This window comes from Staurois parvus, unplaced genomic scaffold (assembly GCF_062004578.1).
Source record: "Staurois parvus isolate SC_StPar_1 unplaced genomic scaffold, SC_StPar_1.0 ptg000548l, whole genome shotgun sequence".
NCBI classification, from domain to species: domain Eukaryota; kingdom Metazoa; phylum Chordata; class Amphibia; order Anura; family Ranidae; genus Staurois; species Staurois parvus.
In genome coordinates, this window is record NW_028318344.1 from 2,947,638 (window position 1) to 2,967,930 (window position 20,293).

The 20,293-nt window shown below is 40.1% G+C and overlaps 1 protein-coding gene across 1 annotated transcript in view; it reads left to right on the forward strand.

Annotated features, from left to right (window-relative positions):
* The window catches only part of LOC149451124 (sulfotransferase 2B1-like), a 36,609-nt gene that overhangs the window by 9,145 nt on the left and 7,171 nt on the right, over nt 1–20,293 (forward strand). Inside the window, exons 2-5 of the mRNA XM_089690963.1 lie at nt 27–238; nt 1,672–1,798; nt 5,458–5,552; nt 8,471–8,651. Of these exons, the coding sequence (XP_089547089.1) occupies nt 27–238; nt 1,672–1,798; nt 5,458–5,552; nt 8,471–8,651 (615 nt within the window). The remainder of the gene's footprint in view (nt 1–26; nt 239–1,671; nt 1,799–5,457; nt 5,553–8,470; nt 8,652–20,293) is intronic.

Sequence of the window (20,293 nt, forward strand, 5' to 3'; positions counted from 1 at the left end):
CTTCCCTTGTATTTATTTGTTTCTAGGTACCAATTGGATGATGGAAATCCTGAGTCTTATCCACAGTAATGGTGACATTTCCTGGTGTCGTAAAGTCCCTAACTACATAAGAATTCCCTGGCTTGATGTCTGCGGCCCTGGAGTAAAGTTAGTGGATGAATACCAATCTCCTCGATTATTCTCCTCCCATTTGCCCATACAATTTTTTCCAAAGTCTTTCTTTTCTTCAAAAGCTAAGGTAAGCATAATAATACAAAATATTATCTATGATAGTCAGTATAATTGGTGTGATGAATTAAAGTGTAAGAACTTGTATGTGGTGTTTATGGCAACCAACTAGATATTTTTTTTTCGTTTGCTATGGAAAAATGGAAAAGCAATTGTGTAAATTGTATTGGTTAACATGGACAATGCAAGCACTTTTAGGCCTCACTTACACTTCCAGCTGGGGTAAAATCATGGGGTTGACCTGCATTTTTATCCCACAAACTGATCACCCTTAAAAGACAAAGTATGGGCTTTTTTTCCCCCAAATATACTTACCTAGGTAGATGCTGCATCGGTCTCCTGCCGGCCCTAAGTGTGAGAACTCAGTGATCACATGACCGCTGATTGCTGAATTCTCACAGCCGCTCAGTCACCACTCAGTGACTGTCAGTCACCGCTGTCTGTTCTGCCTCCCCTGTGCTCACTGGAGTGCTAGGCTGTGGAGGGCGAGGGAGTGACTTTAACGTCAGGATCTTTCCCCAGCCTGGACTGGCTGAGTGATGTCAGTCAACAGCGGGTTTCATCCCACTGTCAGCTGAAAATGGGTCACAGGAGTACAGAACGAACTGCACTCCTGTGGTCCACTGGAGAAGTACAGCAAAAAGAGCTTTGGCTGTACTTCTCCTGTAATCTGAAAAGGCAGTAGATGGAGGTGTACACATACCAGAAATTATAAAACCCGTTGCATTCATTGTGCAGTACTGCCTGAAGTATGCAATTTATTCAACAGAATGACGTGTGAATGATGATGACCTCCATCAGTGTGTTTTAAAATTATTACCTTAAAGTTTAAACCAGAATTTCCTAATGGAAAGAGTGTAAGAGAACAGTGAAAAGATTAATATCTAAAAGATTGCAAATAGTGATGGCTAGTTACTTATATATGATTATATGCACATACAGTAGGTGAAGCCATATTTGTCCTTTACAAATTCAGAAACTGCTTCCTGCTAATAGTGCTACACATTGATTGGGCTTTACTGCTTTGTCCTCATGACGCAAGACTTTGAATTGTCTGACTCAAAACAATACAGGATTTACACTGCCATCCTACCTCAGATAGTCAGGGGGCGCATCATATTTATTGATAAAAATACAAGGTTTCCTGTGAATGGCTGAGTAGCTGACAATGGATGCATCTACTAGTAAATTAAATTTGTTTGGACAATTTGAACTATTTAAAGTGAAGGTAAACCTGGTATTAGTCTTTAAATTAAAAGTAGTTTGACATTTTTATATCTTTCTACAGCTCAGTTTATATTTTAAAGATGTTAATATTGCATGCCTTCTAGATGCGTAAGGTGTGGATCATCTAAATAATCATGATCCATGGTTCATTGTTCATGATAGATAACTTTTAATGACTGCTTTTCCATCATTTCAGTTTTTTTTTTTGTGTTTTAGGTTATATACACAGCGAGGAATCCAAAAGATGTGCTGGTATCTTTGTATCATTATGCCCACATGTCTTTTGTCATTAAGAAACCTAATAGCTTTGATGAATTCATGGAAGACTTCTTGCAAGGCAGAGGTACATTCAAATGTGATTCAGAAAAAAAAAAAAAGATTACTAAGCTATTGCATGTTAACAGGCTTGGAAGAATCTGTATGTAAATGGATAGAAAACTGGCTAAAAGATTGTATTTAGAGAGTAGTGGTTAATAATTCATACTCTGAATGGTCTAGGGTTATCAGTGGTGTACCCCAAGGTTCAGTGTTGGGACCCTTACCTTTTAATATATTTATAAACAATATAGGGTCTGGGATTAAAAATACCATTTCAGTCTTTGCAGATGACACCAAGCTGTGCAGTGGATGTCTTCAACTTACAAACTGACCTCAATGCACTGTTTAATTGGGCAACTATGTGGCAAATGAGGGTTAATGTTGATAAATGTAAGGTTATGCACTTGGGGGCTAAGAATATACATGCATCATACATACTAGGGGGAGTACAACTGGGGGAATCAATGGTGGAGAAGGATCTGGGAGTTCTGGTAGATCACAAGCTTAATAACGGCATGCAATGCCAAGCTGCAGTTTCTAAAGCGAGCAAAATCCTCCCTTGTATTAAAAGAGGTATAGACTCCAGAGAGATATCATAGTACCCCGGTACAAATCATTAGTAAGACCTCATCTGGAATATGCAGTTCAATTTTGGGCACCAATTCACAAAAAGAACATTGGGGAACTGGAGAAAGTGCAGAGCAGGGCAACCAAACTGATAAGAGGCATGGAGGAGCTCAGCTATGAGGAAAGATTAGAGGAACTGAATTTATTCTCTCTTGAGAAGAGGAGATTAAGGGGGGATATGATCAACATGTATAAATACATCAGAGGTTCATATAGTGAACTCGGTGTAGAGTTATTCACCCTGAGGTCATCACAGAGGACAAGGGGGCACTCTTTACGTCTGGAGGAAAAGAAATGTAATCTCCAAACACGTAAAGGTTTCTTCACAGTGAGAGCTGTGAAAATGTGGAATAGACTCCCTCAAGAGTTGGTTCTGGCCAGCTCAGTGGATTGGTTTAAAAAAGTCCTGGATACTTTCTTAGATACACAGAATATAACTGGATACTAACATTTATAGGTAAAGTTGATCCAGGGTATATATGATTGCCTCTTGGGGAATCAGGAAGGAATTTTTTACCCTGCAGGAGCAAATTTGATCATGCTTTGCTGGGTTTTTTTTGCCTTCCTCTGGATCAACTGTGGGTGTAGGATTATAACTTTTTTTATTTTCTTTTTAATGGTTGAACTGGATAGACTTTTGTCTTTTTTCAGCCAGACTAACTATGTAACTTGTTAGACAAGATAAAATTGTGAGGAACATTTACACACTTTTGCCCCACAGAGTGTGTGTCTGAACAAGGATACTTATCTTGCCTCACAGCAGCTGGTCCTGTTAATGTGATGCAGCCTGGGGCAGACTGGGACACTGGGGCCCACTGTAGAAAATCAGGTATTGGGACCCACCTGGCCAACCCATCAAATATTTCAACATAACCCAACCACAGTGTTCATCCAACAACATGGCATTCATTTGTAGTCAGTAGCTCTATGCTCCTTGTTACATTCTTTACAGGCTACCCTTACAGTGTTACTAAACCCAGGACCTTTCATTCACTATATCTGTTCTTTCACAGTACACAGAACATGGAAATGCAAATATTGTATGTTAGTAAATATAAACTGCTAAATACCTTTTCTCATCAGCAGTTAGAGCAATCTTGTGACTTCTATCGGTGTCCAGCAGAGCACTAGTAAAAGCTTGTAGGAGGAGTTTTCTTTCTGTTCTAGGAGGATGCAGGACCCCTGACCCTCCTTCTGGACAGTGCCGATTGGCCCTGTGTTGATCACATGTACTCCCCCAAGAAAAAAAAAAAACCTCTCTAGCAATACACACCAAACTGGGCATGTTCAGAGTGACTCTATATATATGTCTTATCAGGAGATAACAGGGGGACACTGGAAGAAGGGGAGGATCAGGGAAGTCAGGCTCAAACAGCATTTTTACATAATGGAGAGGATTAACCCCTTAGGTTCCACAGTGAGTATAACAAGCATGCCTTACTGCATATACAGACTGATTTTACTGTTATGGGTTTAGTAGCACTTTAATGCTTGTGTGGCTTAAAAAAGGCCTGTTTAGAAAACATCTAGTACAATTAAATGAAACCCAAATAAATTATCCAATTCCCACACAGTCCCAAGATAAAATGAAGGTTTAGTCAGTAAAATAGTTAGATGAGGCTTAGTTATTAACCTTCAAAAGACGATGGCGACTGCCACATGTATCTTCCTTGATGCCCAAATCCCACAAATCCCATTCCTAGCAGTGAGTGACCCCAAATTAAATTATTAATCCAACTCTTAGACTTTCCTGTGATATATTTATGTTTTAATCAGTAAATTAATTAGGCAAAGTGAGGCTTAGTTATTAACCCACAAGAGATGATAGTCATCGCAATTCCAAGTCCCATTACCAGAAGAGGGTGATCCCCAAATGTATGATCCAGTTCTTGCACAGAACTATGATATACAAAGTTTGTTAAGTTTTAGTTGTTACCAGGGGCGGACTGACAACTCATGGGGCCGCAGGCAATAGGGGATCAAGGGGACCCAGTGTCCTTGTCCAAACTCAAAAAAGCCTATGAAAAAGGTACCAGGGGCATCTCATGGGGCCTCCTACTGACTCCGGGCCCTCGGGCAGTGCCCAAGTTTCCAAATGGTCAGTCCGCCCCTGGTTGTTACATTAGTTTAGGAATTGTTCTTAACTCACAAAAGATGCTACTATGTGTCCCTTCCCGGATGCCCAGCCCATATAGCCAACCTGCCCGCTCAGCAGTGTGCTCTCCAGCAGCAGCCAGGATTTACCTGCATGGGAGGTTTTTATGCAGTTGGCAGCAGGTGTTCCTGGCAGGAGAAGGTGGTCTGATAGCTGAACGTAGGTACTCACAGCGTTACATTGCCAGTGCCTAGCAACATTCTGTAGGTGCAACTGAAAAGGAACAAAGCAAGTGCTTTGTAGTCAGACTAAACTTTATTTCAGGATATGTGATGACATGGAACATGCCATTACCTTCTGTTTTAAGAAGTCTCTACTCTCCTAATCATAAAACATTAAAAGGACATGTATTTTTGATATTTTATAATTAAGGAGGAGACTGTCTTAGCCGTGCCGTGTTCTAGGCCAGCAGAGCTACCAGGAATGGTATACAGCCACATGTATATCATGTTGCTGAGTGTTAAATGCATTCCAGTTTATATCAAAAGGCCTCTAGACCACTTTCCTGCCTACCAGTACAGGGTGACTGGGTCCTAATTATTATTGTCACTGGGTGGAATAGTGTAGTATGTGCTTAAAGTTCACCCAGCATATCACCATAGTGCTTGGAAATAATTGGGGCACTATCAAAGCAAAGTCAAAGAAGGAGACTCTGTAGAAAAGACCGAAAGCTATTCCAATGGTCCTTTATCTTTAAATGTTGAATGCATGACTTACTTTGGTGCTTTCTTTTAAGAGTTATGAAAATATATTTTTACATTGTACACTGCAAGTACATTGCATTTTTGAATATTGCTTTTCTGTGTAAATTGATTATGCAAAGGTCATGCTAAAAGATCAACCAAGGTTTGGTGGTATTTTTTACTTGTGTTTGAATCTTTTCTTCTAACGATATCTTGCAGTGCCTTTTGGATCCTGGTTTGATCACATCAAAGGTTGGATTCAGATGAAAGATAACAGTAACTTCTTTTTTATCACTTACGAAGATCTGAAAAGGGTAACTAAAATGAAGTGTTGTGTATATCCACCGTAATGTCCATTTCCTGTAAATACTAATATGTATAGAAAAGATGGCAGTGCTGTCAACTCAAAGCTTGAAGGTCATTTAAAAGATCTCATTGCAAAAAACAGTTGGGTTGGGCAATGAGTCTGTGGTGGTTTATGTAATAATTTATTCTAAATATGTAGGGCGGTGTCCTCTCCCTTAAACAAAATATCGCAGTGCCTCCAGCCGTTAAAATACGGCAAATATTTAATGAACCAATAATTTGGACACCTTAATAATTTGATCAGCACTTAATAATATACCTTGAATTCTTTTACCAGTTTGATTTCGTACCATATACACAAAAATTGCCTTTATATATACAATTTATATATATATTAATACAAATGCAAAATACTGGTGATGCATATATACTCGTACACACAATCAAAAATATAATATGTTAATTTCTATGTTATCAAACAATATGTGATTATCAATTTAAAGGAAATATAATTTTGAGGGATTAGTAGTAACCTTATAGTGCTTCAGATATTATTTCTCATTTTTCGTGGCCATAGAAAAATAAGAAAGTCTTTCTGATAAATTGCACCACAACAACACTACAAATTAGTTAATATGCAATATATAATCTAATACCAATTTTAAACAGTATAGTGATAATTATATATATGACCTTAATATATTCCTAACCACAAATACAATGTTATAAATCTTTAGAAAGTTTGAAATGTCAAAGAAAATTACAATATTTTAGCACAGTCTCACCACTCCCAAAATTCAACTGAGCATCAGCATCTCTGGTGGAACTCTCTTCCTTCAAAATGGCAGCTGGAAGTTCTCAGCAAAATGGCCGCAGGTAGCAAGTGAGGTATAGTGCAGTATAGTAGCAACAGGATAGATAAGAAATAGTTTAGAAGTTATAACAGTCTTAGAAGCTGTTGCAGAAGTTTTAGCAGATCTGAAAGTCTTGAAGATTTTTCAGAAGGCAAGTGAAGTTAAATGAAGTCCAGATCAAGTGAAGTTTAGTTAAGGTAAAGTTCAGTTAAGTGAAGTGTAGTCTTGAGTGTAGTGTTCTCTTTCCTGAGGTGTAGGGCATTTTTATACCATACAATCCTTTGTTTCAAGGGACCTCCCAACAGGCTTGTTGATTGGCCGGTTGAGAAGTGTGCGTACCTACAGATATTCCTCACCTGTCCACTGGGGACATCCGGTATCACAAATGAATTGGTGGTCTTAATGATGACTCATCCTTTGATAGAAACAAAATGTCTTTATGTATCAAATATATGTCCTATTCAAGTATAGTTGATTTCACTACTAGCTCTTGGATAAGGACCATAGAAAGATGTAAATACATTTGGTTTCTCATTTTCCTGATATTTAAACTGTATTGGAATAGCTGATTTCTTTTTAGAAATATAAAATTTACCCCAATTCACAAATCATCTTCTTCTTCATCACTTCAAACTTAGTTGAGTGGTATGCAATACCCAACTTTGTTGAATATATTTTGGTGTGTGGAAATATACCCTTTATAAGATTTCCATTGATATAAACCACATTTTTCTTTGTATCTGAAATGACCCAGGTTTCACCTTCTGCTGCATACACAGTTCAAGGCGATGTGACATAGGAAATTTCATCCATTGTTGGGTAATTAGGGTAAACAGACTGGACTGAAGTTAAACCTCAGTATTCAATAGCTATTGTGACATCTCAAGAAGATTTGTTTGGTAATCCACACTTCCCAAGGTTTTTGTGAGAGATAAGACAATGAGGATTTCAGTCTAACTGTCCCTTTGGCTCCAGGTGTATATGCTCACCTGCAAAAACTCAAATAGTGGTGTTTTCTCTTAAACAAGTCTCTTCCACTCATTGTGTGTGTGTGGTAACCTCTTGAAATATCCCTTGAAATTCACTCTAGAATGTTAACCCCTAACAGTCAGCTGGGATTCCCAAATTTGAGATAATATAACATTTTTAATAAACAGTCCCAAAAGTCATTACAAGCCAGAGATGGCCACTTTGGGCAGCTCAATATAAATCACAAAACAGAGTAGAAACGGAAAAAATGGCTTCTGTGAATTAGGGCTTGGGGAGGAATGAGAAAGCATAACCCGACAAGTTATGGTGAGATGGCCCCTACCTAGTATCCTAAAATGAGGAATAATCTCCATGTTTTTGTGATTTGAGATGGAATGAGAAAAGTAAATACATTCAACTATAAGAAGGCTGTGTGGTGCTTCACACTGGTTCAGTGATGGTTTTCTTTGTTCCCTATAGGCCACTTTACCATAACCTGTTAGATTCTATATTTTCTCATCATTCTCTAAGCCGTATGCCACAAGAAGCCATTGTTTCCATGCACTGATGTTGGCTGAGAAGCTAGATGCAGTTAGGAAAAAAATACTCTATAATATTAACCTGCACAGTATCTGTATTATAAATCAGTGGTTCAGGTTATACAATTGGCCACAGGAATGATGGAAAGATTTTGCATGGCTCCACTCACTAGTCTGAAATGAGGAATAAACCCATTATTATTGGGATTTGTGATGGAATGAGACATGTTAATACCTTTTGTTCTAAAAATGCTCTGCTGTGCTTTCCAAGAAAAAATACATAAAGCCAAGGACATCCACTGAAAAAACACAGACACTAAGGGGTTTATTTAAGAAAGCTGTAAAGTACAAGATCAGGCTCACTTCTGCATAGAAACCAATCAGCTCCCAGGTTTTATTGCCAAAGCTCAATTGAACAAGCTGAGGTTAGAAACTCATTGGTTTCTATGCAGAAGTGAGCCTGATTTTGCACTCTCCAGCTTTAGTAAATAAACCCCCCAGATACCATATCATGGCTTTTTCTACCTCCGTACTATATAACAATTTATAATTGTAATATTTCAGGATCACAGAGGAGCTGTAAAGAAGATATGTACTTTCCTTGGGAATGAGTTAGAAGAACAAACCATTGACTTGGTGGTGGAGCAGTCCAGCTTCAATATGATGAAAAGCAACAACATGTCCAATAATAGCTTAGTTCCGGATTATATCATGGATCCAAAAAACAACCATTTTATGAGGAAAGGTACTATTTTCTGTTTAATCTTCATTCTTTTAAAGATTTATTATGAAAGTTAAAAAACAAATTTTTTCTTGTGTGTGTCTTGTCATGTTGTCTTGGTAAAGCTATGTATTTCTGTAACTTCCATCTAGGCAGCTGCTTGTGGTGTTAGATGCGTGTAGTAGAGCAGTGTAAAGTTAGTGTGGTGATTTTTTTTTTTTTAGAACAGAAATAGGGTAGCAATCTGCAACTACACTTGTTAAAATACTTACAATATACATTGGTCACCTGTAGGGAATTTGTTTTTTAACTAAACTGGAAGTTACAACATGTCCTCCTCAACATTTAAGTCTTTGCATAATTTTACCATGCAGGAGCTTCAGGGGTTTGAGCACTTGGCTGGCTTGACCACCTCACATCAAGTACTCCATGTCAACTGTATTAAAACCTTTCAGACCCTGCAAGAAAAATTGTATTTGCCACAGCATTATTTCTTTCAGTACTTGCAGTTGAGACATACTAAGCAGTCCCAAATGTGCAGTATGCCTCTTTCCTATGCTCAATCCCCTATGACCCTATGATAGTACAGATGCTAATAGTAGAGGCCTCATTGCACAAATATATAATACCCTTCTCTTTTCAAGTCAGACCAACACTACATCAAATAGTGAAGCAAAATCTCAGGAAGATATCGGAACCCTCTCCTCCTCATCTCCAACTTATTCAGTTGATTATAGTGTCTACCATTGCCTGCATTTGATTAGGGATGCATTTTTTCCCCTGACAGTACTAGATGTGGCAGGGCTGTGGGGACTGCCAGCCAGGTGATGTAAACATGCCCAATTTTTCACTTGATTAATGACATTTTTGAATTAACTTTGGCTGGATCAGCTTCACAAGCCTATTACTAGATTGCTCTTCATAACCCATACATTAATAGCTCAAAAATGGATAACTCCCATGCAGGGCAGCCATCAGGAATATTGGGGGCCCTTATACAGCTTTACGCCTGGGCATCCCCAATCCTGACCATCAACATTCCCCAGGGCCCGTCCTGCTGAAGAAAAGCACACTCACAACATAATGCTGCCACCATCATGTTTCATGGTGGGGATGGTGTGTTCAGGGTGATGTGCAGTGTTAGTTTTATGAACAATGAAAAAAAATGGTGTTGCGCTCCCTAAATGGTATCTAAATAAACTAAATACAGCGTATAAATATATACATTCATCCAATAATCTTATGCATATAGACATAAATAATAACGTGATACTTAGATCAATAAACATACGTGTGTAAACAAAAAACATCACATAAATTAAAATAAATAGTGTAGCACTAATAATACTAACAAATTATGTGTTAAAATGCACAAACTCTATATACATCCCCTACATATATATATCCAAGATGATAAATCAATACATAAATAATAAAATAGTTGTGTCATATGTGAATTCCCTCACGGGGAATATTTAGTGAAAAAAGTGACAAACACACTTCTATTTGCACATTCTGAAACAATATGTATACTGGTGCACAAAATTAGTGAACAAATAATCAATTCAAAAAGTCCAAAATGATATAATAGTAATACGATAATTTGTGATGATCCTCACACTTCACTCTTCATGCAAGAATATATAATGTGCCGTATACGTGGTACACACGTGCCAATCCTTTACCAGCCAAAATACCCCCTCACCTCCTTCATTAGACCCCTGCTGAAGTCACGAGGTGGGCGTGGCGCAACGCGTCGGTACGTGGGGAGGAGCTTCCGGTGACGTCATTTCCGGCGTGGGGGCCATATTGGATCACCCTGTTGAGTACACCCATGCAGTACACCCATAGCATGTGGTAAAAAGCTGGAAAACTCGTGGGCAAATGTGAGTTTAATACTTATTGTCGTTTTAAATTTGATGCAATAAAAACCGGTTGCACTATGGAGGGTCTCTGTTTGTGTCTTATCATGATCCTGTGAGGAGCTGGCTGTTAGTCTGTTGGAGGCTGGAGATGTGAGGGGAAAACCTGAGAGGGACCCATTCTGATAGGATCACTTGATCCTCAAAGCGTGTTGACCCTGTGGGGTCTAATGAAGGAGGTGAGGGGGTATTTTGGCTGGTAAAGGATTGGCACGTGTGTACCACGTATACGGCACATTATATATTCTTGCATGAAGAGTAAAGTGTGAGGATCATCACAAATTATCGTATTACTATTATTATATCATTTTGGACTTTTTGAATTGATTATTTGTTCACTAATTTTGTGCACCAGTATACATATTGTTTCACAATGTGCAAATAGGAGTGTGTTTGTCACTTTTTTCACTAAATAGTCCCCGTGAGGGAATTCACGTATGACACAACTATTTTATTATTTATGTATTGATTTATCACCTTGGATATATATATGTAGGGGATGTATATAGAGTTTGTGCATTTTAACACGTAATTTGTTAGTATTATTAGTGCTACACTATTTATTTTAATTGATCATTCACTTACTTGGGAATAAGTTTGGTGTCGGCAGCTTTTGAAGGATAGGATTCCATTTAAGCGCAGGAGGTTGTTTTTGGAATTTTTTTAAAAAAATCACATGATGACATAAATAAGTGAAAACTAAACATGCATCCCCAAAAACGGGGAAAAAACGTAACTTCGGTCACGAGGGAAGTGATAGATGAATGGCATAAATTATGCCTCAATAGAAAGTGCCGTGTAAAAATAACTCAAAATAAATGTGAATGCACTAAAGTGATATGGTCAGGATTAGAGATGAGCGAATCGAACCAGGCGAACCGGAATTCGATACGAATTTCAGGAAAAATTCGATTCGCGGCGAATCCGAATATTTGCCTACTTCGGGTGCGCGAATCGGATTTTTCCCGATCAGCCGGCAAAAGTGTCCCTGCAGAGAGCTCCGCTATTTCTGACAGTTCTCTGACAGAAGGAACACATGTACAGCGGTTGAAACATTGTATCTATTAGTTTCCATTTAGGATACAGATGTTTCAACCGCTGTACATGTGAAGAAGCTGTCAGAGAACTGTCAGAAATAGAGGAACTCTGCACATACACTTTTTGCCGCTTTGGAATTCTTCATCCTCATCCTCAGAAGAAGAAGAGGATGAGGATGAAGAAGAAGAAGAAGTAGGATGAAAATAAGAATAATTCCAAGCCGGCAAAAAGTGTATGTGCAGAGTTCCTCTATTCTGCAGATACACTTAGAGGAGCTCTGCAGATACACTTAGAGGAGCTCTGCAGATACACTTTTTGCCGGCTTGGAATTAATCTTATTTTCATCCTACTTCTTCTTCTTCTTCTTCTTCATCCTCAGAAGAAGAAGAAGAGGATGAGGATGAAGAAGAAGAAGTAGGATGAAAATAAGAATAATTCCAAGCCGGCAAAAAGTGTATGTGCAGAGTTCCTCTATTCTGCAGATACACTTAGAGGAGCTCTGCACATACACTTAGAGGAGCTCTGCACATACACTTAGAGGAGCTCTGCACATACACTTAGAGGAGCTCTGCAGATACACTTTTTGCCGGCTTGGAATTAATCTTATTTTCATCCTACTTCTTCTTCTTATTCATCCTCATCCTCAGAAGAAGAAGAAGAGGATGAGGATGAAGAAGAAGAAGAAGAAGAAGAAGAAGAAGTAGGATGAAAATAAGAATAATTCCAAGCCGGCAAAAAGTGTATGTGCAGAGTTCCTCTATTCTGCAGATACACTTAGAGGAGCTCTGCTGATACACTTAGAGGAGCTCTGCAGATACACTTTTTGCCGGCTTGGAATTAATCTTATTTTCATCCTACTTCTTCTTCTTCTTCATCCTCATCCTCAGAAGAAGAAGAGGATGAGGATGAGGATGAAGAAGAAGAAGAAGAAGAAGAAGTAGTAGGATGAAAATAAGAATAATTCCAAGCCGGCAAAAAGTGTATGTGCAGAGTTCCTCTATTCTGCAGATACACTTAGAGGAGCTCTGCTGATACACTTAGAGGAGCTCTGCAGATACACTTTTTGCCGGCTTGGAATTAATCTTATTTTCATCCTACTTCTTCTTCTTCTTCTTCTTCTTCATCCTCATCCTCAGAAGAAGAAGAAGAAGAGGATGAGGATGAGGATGAAGAAGAAGAAGAAGAAGTAGGATGAAAATAAGAATAATTCCAAGCCGGCAAAAAGTGTATCTGCAGAGCTCCTCTAAGTGTATCTGCAGAATGTCATTTATGGAAACAAATAGATACAATGTTTCAACCGCTGTATGGAGTGAATGTCCCAGAACTGTCAGAAATAGACTATTTCTGACAGTTCTGGGACATTCCCTCCATACAGCGGTTGAAACATTGTATCTATTTGTTTCCATAAATGGATCCATTTATGGAAACAAATAGATACAATGTTTCAACCGCTGTATGGAGTGAATGTCCCAGAACTGTCAGAAATAGACTATTTATGACAGTTCTGGGACATTCCCTCCATACAGCAGGTTGAAACCGCTGTATGGAGTGAATGTCCCAGAACTGTCAGAAATAGACTATTTCTGACAGTTCTGGGACATTCCCTCCATACAGCGGTTGAAACCGCTGTATGGAGTGAATGTCCCAGAACTGTCAGAAATAGACTATTTCTGACAGTTCTGGGACATTCCCTCCATACAGCGGTTGAAACATTGTATCTATTTGTTTCCATAAATGGATCCATTTATGGAAACAAATAGATACAATGTTTCAACCGCTGTATGGAGGGAATGTCCCAGAACTGTCAGAAATAGACTATTTATGACAGTTCTGGGACATTCCCTCCATACAGCGGTTGAAAGGCTCTCTGAAGCCTAGAAACCCTTTTTGTATGTGCAGAGCTCCTCTAAGTGTATGTGCAGAGCTCCTCTAAGTGTATGTGCAGAGCTCCTCTAAGTGTATCTGCAGAATAGAGGAACTCTGCACATACACTTTTTGCCGGCTTGGAATTATTCTTATTTTCATCCTACTTCTTCTTCTTCATCCTCATCCTCTTCTTCTTCTTCTGAGGATGAGGATGAAGAAGAAGAAGAAGAAGAAGTAGGATGAAAATAAGAATAATTCCAAGCCGGCAAAAAGTGTATCTGCAGAGCTCCTCTAAGTGTATCTGCAGAATGTCATTTATGGAAACAAATAGATACAATGTTTCAACCGCTGTATGGAGTGAATGTCCCAGAACTGTCAGAAATAGACTATTTCTGACAGTTCTGGGACATTCCCTCCATACAGCGGTTGAAACATTGTATCTATTTGTTTCCATAAATGGATCCATTTATGGAAACAAATAGATACAATGTTTCAACCGCTGTATGGAGTGAATGTCCCAGAACTGTCAGAAATAGACTATTTATGACAGTTCTGGGACATTCCCTCCATACAGCAGGTTGAAACCGCTGTATGGAGTGAATGTCCCAGAACTGTCAGAAATAGACTATTTATGACAGTTCTGGGACATTCCCTCCATACAGCGGTTGAAACCGCTGTATGGAGTGAATGTCCCAGAACTGTCAGAAATAGACTATTTCTGACAGTTCTGGGACATTCCCTCCATACAGCGGTTGAAACATTGTATCTATTTGTTTCCATAAATGGATCCATTTATGGAAACAAATAGATACAATGTTTCAACCGCTGTATGGAGGGAATGTCCCAGAACTGTCAGAAATAGACTATTTATGACAGTTCTGGGACATTCCCTCCATACAGCGGTTGAAAGGCTCTCTGAAGCCTAGAAACCCTTTTTATAAGTTAACTTCGTAGCGAATTAATTCGCATCGAATCGAATTTCTTCCTGGAATTCGCCGAATCAGCCGAATCGAATTTTTGAAAAATTCGCTCATCTCTAGTCAGGATAAAACCTGATAACAAAAAACTAATTAAAGCCACATGACCTCCTAACACATCAATGTGTTAAATTAACGTGATAAATGACAACCAATGTTGTCTAGCTGGTACAATACAGTCCCTAATTGAGATAAATAAGTGTGAACACAAACACATAAGGACTTTTTAAGGACTTCTTATGGCTTTCTTTCAACAATGGCTTTCTTCTTGTCACTCTTCCATAAAGGCCAGATCTGTGGAGTGCACGGCTAATAGTTGTCCTGTGGACAGATTCTCCCACCTGAGCTGTGGGTGTCTGCAGCTCCTCCAGAGTTACCATGGGCTTCTCGGCTGCTTCTCTGATTAATGCTCTCCTTGCACAGCCTGTCAGTTTAGGTGAACAGCCATGTCTTGGTAGGTTTGCAGTTGTGCCATACTCTTTACATTTTTGGATGATGGATTGAACAGTGCTCAGTGAGGTGTTCCAAGCTTTGAATATTTTTTTATAACCTAACCCTACTTTAAACGTCTCCACAACTTTATCCCTGACCTATCTGATGTGTTCCTTGGTCTTCATGATGCTGTTTGTTCACTAATCTTCTCTAACAAACCTCTGAGGGCTTCACAGAACAGCTGTATTTATACTGAGATTAAATTACACACAGGTGGACTCTATTTACTAATTAGGTGGTTTCTGAAGCTAATTGGTTCCACTACATTTTAGTTAGGGGTATCAGAGTAAAGGGGGCTGAATACAAATGCATGCCACACTTTTCAAATATTTATTTGTAAAAAAGTCTGAAAACCATTTATCATTTTCCTTCCACTTCACAATTATATGCCACTTTGTGTTGGTCTATACACATAAAATCCCACAAAATACATTTATATTTTTGGTTGGAATATGACAAAATGTGGAAAATTTCAAGGGGTATGAATACTTTTCACTGTAAACACACTTGCCAGCTTTCACGTGAGGAAAGTACTGCCGATAACCGGCAAGTGTGAAAAGAAACATCTACAGTGATAGGGCATTTTCAAAATGATAAAAATTTCATATGGGTACAGTGTTGCATGACCGCACTGGATTTTAATTAGGGGTATCAGAGTAAAGGGGACTAAATACAAATGCACACCACAGTTTTCATATATTTATTTGTAAAACAATTTGAAAACCATTTATCATTTTTGTACCACTTCACAATTATGTGCCACTTTGTGTTGGTCTATCACATAAAATCCCAATAAAATACATTTAAGTTTTTGGTTGTAACATGACAATTTCAAGGGGTATGCATACTCTTTCAAGGCACTGTATGTTCAACAAAGAGATGACCCAATCCAGCAAAGAGATAGCCCATATATTCAGCAAAGGGACATCTAAATCCAGCAAAAAGATATCCCTATCCAGCAAAGATACTGTACATCCCTATCCATTCAGCAATGAGACAGCCACATATATCCAGCAAAGAGACAGCCACATATATCCAGCAAAGAGAGCCCAATCCAGCAAAGAGAGAGCCCAATCCAGCAAAGAGACATCCCCATATATTTAGCAAAGAGACAGCCCAGTTCAGCAAAGAGACAGCACATATAGCAAACATTCACTAAGCCTGCACAAAGTTTTCCATCTTTTGCAGACTGTACATGTGCTGCATAAAATGTACAGAGTGAATAAAGCACTCGTAACTGAGGCTAAGGGTTCCCATGTTATTCTCGCTCCTGTGCCTGCTGGCTCCTCCTCCAATTTCACTTGGCTCCTCCCTGTCTCACAGTTTTGCGGTGATTGTCTCCATGCAGGACCCATGGCTGAGGTGGGATCCCACTGTGTTGTTCCTGATGCTGTACCTGCTGGCCCCTCCCCCTAGTCTCACTCGGCTCCTCCTCAGCTCCACAGTTTAGTTTAAAGCTTTCTGATGGCTGCCCTGGCTACTGCCCAGGTTGAAGCTGGAGGATATTGTTTAGCATTGAGCTGAAGGGAGAGAAGCAGGTGCAGGCGGCTAGATAAAGGTGCGAGTGCCGGGCCCCACTGGATAACTGAACCCTCTACATATGTATGGACTGTCCCCCTTGATGACAGCCCTGCTTCCATGCTACCAACCCGTGATCAATAGAAATTAGGGAAGACTGGCTAAGTTCACCCATGCTTGCTCCTCCCAGACTCACCCTTGACAAACTCTTGTGCATAGGTATGCCGATATATAGAAGTGATCTTTAAGTATGGACTTTGATATACACTGAACATTCAAGTGTATAAGTTCATATTTAACTGTACTATCTGTAATATACTGAACATGGCTGCAACATAGATGTAAGATTCGGGTAGTTGAGATGTGATGTGATCAGTAAACATATGTCATTTTAGATCTAGTTTCATTCTATGTTATTAAAGATAAGTGTTCAGTATTCAATCAGAAACATATGTTCACCAATTAGCACGTGAAAAGACAGAGCAAGCTTCTAGGCTAGAGGTGACACACAGATGTAAATAAAACATTCTCCCTTATGTAGCCAGAGTTTGCCACCTTCTTGAAATCTAAAAGAAGAGCTCTAGCCATTTCGGCTTCAAGAAACCTCAGGGGACCAGGAGAGGGCTCTGAAATGTCTGCCAGCTCTGATTTATATTCACAAATAAGAGAAATCTATTTCATCTCTCATAAAAGTCAAAATATAAGTTGTGGAGAAATGAAAATAATTCCTTCTGATTGGACACATTTTAGGCTACATCTACATGTATAAGTGTATTTGTAGCCTCTGTAGAATCCCAGAGAAATGCACAAAATGGTTATACGGCACCTGATTGCTACAGCTGAACAGTGATTGTTTCTGTCGCGATCAGCCAGATGCACTGGTGTCGGAAATTTTATCCCTGACCCAGTGATTTAAACCGTTCCTGGTCCAATCGAGATTGGGCACTTCAGAACACAGAACGTCCTGTGGGCTGGTACAGGAACACCCCCCAAGGTTGATTGGCCAAGGGCTAAAGTCCCTCCCACATCCATATTTCAATAAATTGAGGACCTTGAGATATGGATGGTGTGATTCATACAGAGCTGGTTCTATTTGACTGGCAAATCACGGACTTTCTTTGACTTGCTCCAGTCACAGGATAAATCTTGGTAAAAGTTTTATTCCTGTGTTTATTCCCCTTTTATTTCATAGTGAATAGCCAATTGTGTGTCTCTTCTGTAACTTTTTTCTTTGTACATATTTTACGCACTGCCCACTTTTGGGGTCCTTAAGCTCCAGCTCATATCTCTGGAGAAATTGTTGTATTGTAGTGTCTATGTGCTTGGTCTAAGTTCATTGCCAATCTGTATGCAATTGCACTGCAATGTTGGCAGATTTCATGCAGATTGTAAAGTAGCAGATCTGCCAGATGGAGATTTGTGTGTGTGGTGACCCAGCAAACCAGTCTGCGGACAAACTGTTGGGTGGTGGCAAGCTACCATTTGTTGTGTCTGGTGTGGGGGTGTGTGGACAATGGAAGAGTGATTAACACTGGAATTCTAGCTTGTAGGAGGAATCCTAGAAGGGTGTGCCAATTGCTAGACTGCTCCCCAACACAGAGTGCACCAGATTGTATGTAAGATTCGTATCTGCCTGTGTGTGGTCAGCCAGCTGGATTGAAGTGGAGTCTCCCTCTAGTGGTGGCCAGAGGCAGTGTGGGCTGTGAAAGTGTATCACAACCAGTCTTATATGCTCAAAGTCCCCCTCATTCCCTCTTTACCCCAAGTCACAGTGCAAGCCTCAGTTAGCTAGTCGCCGTGGGTGTGCATTTGATCTGTGACAATGGCTATCTTCAAATACTCATGCATGACACTGGTATTATATAAGTGGCATTTTGGAACTTCAACCAACTTGGCATATGTGAGATGTGAGTGGACTTGTGTTCAAGCTATACTGTTACTTAAAAGAAGGAGTACCTTCTTATTACACCTTTGTATGATTTTTCTTCCTGGATAGCCACTTAAAAAATGAATTATTTATCATATCCAAGCGGTAAGAAGGTCAAGACGACTCAATGTCTTTGTTGATCAAGATGTTACCTATCTTTCTGCCCTGACAGCACTTTATCATGTTGTTGTAAAGTGGTCTACTGTATTTATTGTCACATTTTTTGCTGTACTATCTATCTTGCCTTATAAAAAAAAAAGTTTTAAGTCATTATAGTGGTATTAAATCCAAAAGCAAAGTGTATTAAATTGCAAGTTACAATTCTTAGATGTGGTAGCTGCATTAGTTTTCTTTTTTAGGCTTTTCCTTCATTTTCATCTGGTTATCTGACTAGTAAAGCTGGCCATATATGGCTCAGTTTTTTCATTCAGTCAGCCAGCTGGATGAAAAACCTGAATTGATTTCCCCATACACATATTCGAGGTGGATGGGAAAATCCTCTGCACTGTCATTGTATTCTGACAGTGGGACTCTCTTGCCATCAGAATACACTGATCAGTGCTGCAGCCAGCTGCATGCGCTAATCACGCAAAAATATACCAACAAGGCTTAATGAAAAGTCAAGTGATAGATCGACTTCTCTTATACCGGAGCGACCACACATGGACCAAAATTTGGCCAGTTAATGCTGGACTGGCCGAATTTCAATCCATGTATGGCCAGCTCAAAGGTGGTTATTTTTCAACTTACTTTAACAGACCAAGCTGCCCAGACAAAGTAGCATTTAGAGGCTTGAGACAAACCATTTAACATTGTCAGGGGTGCATAAAATGGTCAGCTTTTAATAATATATGTAAAATTTTATCCCAAAAGGAAATAAAAACTGTTTGCTGTAACTACTTATAAAGTGTCAGCTGCGGTGCGCCTTCAGTTTGATACTCAACTCCATCTACCGTATTTTTCGCTCCATAAGATGCACCTAGGTTTTAGAGGAGAAAAAAAATATTCTGAACCAATGGACTGCAGAAATAGTACAGGAGATGACCAGAGACTGCGGACACAGTACAGGAGATGACCAGAGACTGCAGACATAATACAGGAGATGACCAGAGACTGCGGACACAGTACAGGAGATGACCAGAGACTGCGGACACAGTACAGGAGATGACCAGAGACTGCGGACACAGTACAGGAGATGACCAGAGACTGCGGACACAGTACAGGAGATGACCAGAGACTGCGGACACAGTACAGGAGATGACCAGAGACTGCGGACACAGCACAGCGGATGACCAGAGACTGCGGACACAGCACAGGGGATGACCAGAGACTGCGGACACAGCACAGGGGATGACCAGAGACTGCGGACACAGCACAGGGGATGACCAGAGACTGCGGACACAGCACAGGGGATGACCAGAGACTGCGGACACAGCACAGGGGATGACCAGAGACTGCGGACACAGCACAGGGGATGACCAGAGACTGCGGACACAGCACAGGGGATGACCAGAGACTGCGGACACAGCACAGGGGATGACCAGAGACTGCGGACACAGCACAGGGGATGACCAGAGACTGCGGACACAGCACAGGGGATGACCAGAGACTGCGGACACAGCACAGGGGATGAACAGAGACTGCGGACACAGCACAGGGGATGACCAGAGACTGCGGACACAGCACAGGGGATGACCAGAGACTGCGGACACAGCACAGGGGATGACCAGAGACTGCGGACACAGCACAGGGGATGACCAGAGACTGCGGACACAGCACAGGGGATGACCAGAGACTGCAGACACAGCACAGGGGATGACCAGAGACTGCGGACAGTACAGATGACCAGAGACTGCAGACAGTACAGGGGATGACCAGACACTGCAGACTGTACAGGGCATGACCAGACACTGCAGACTTTTAGGG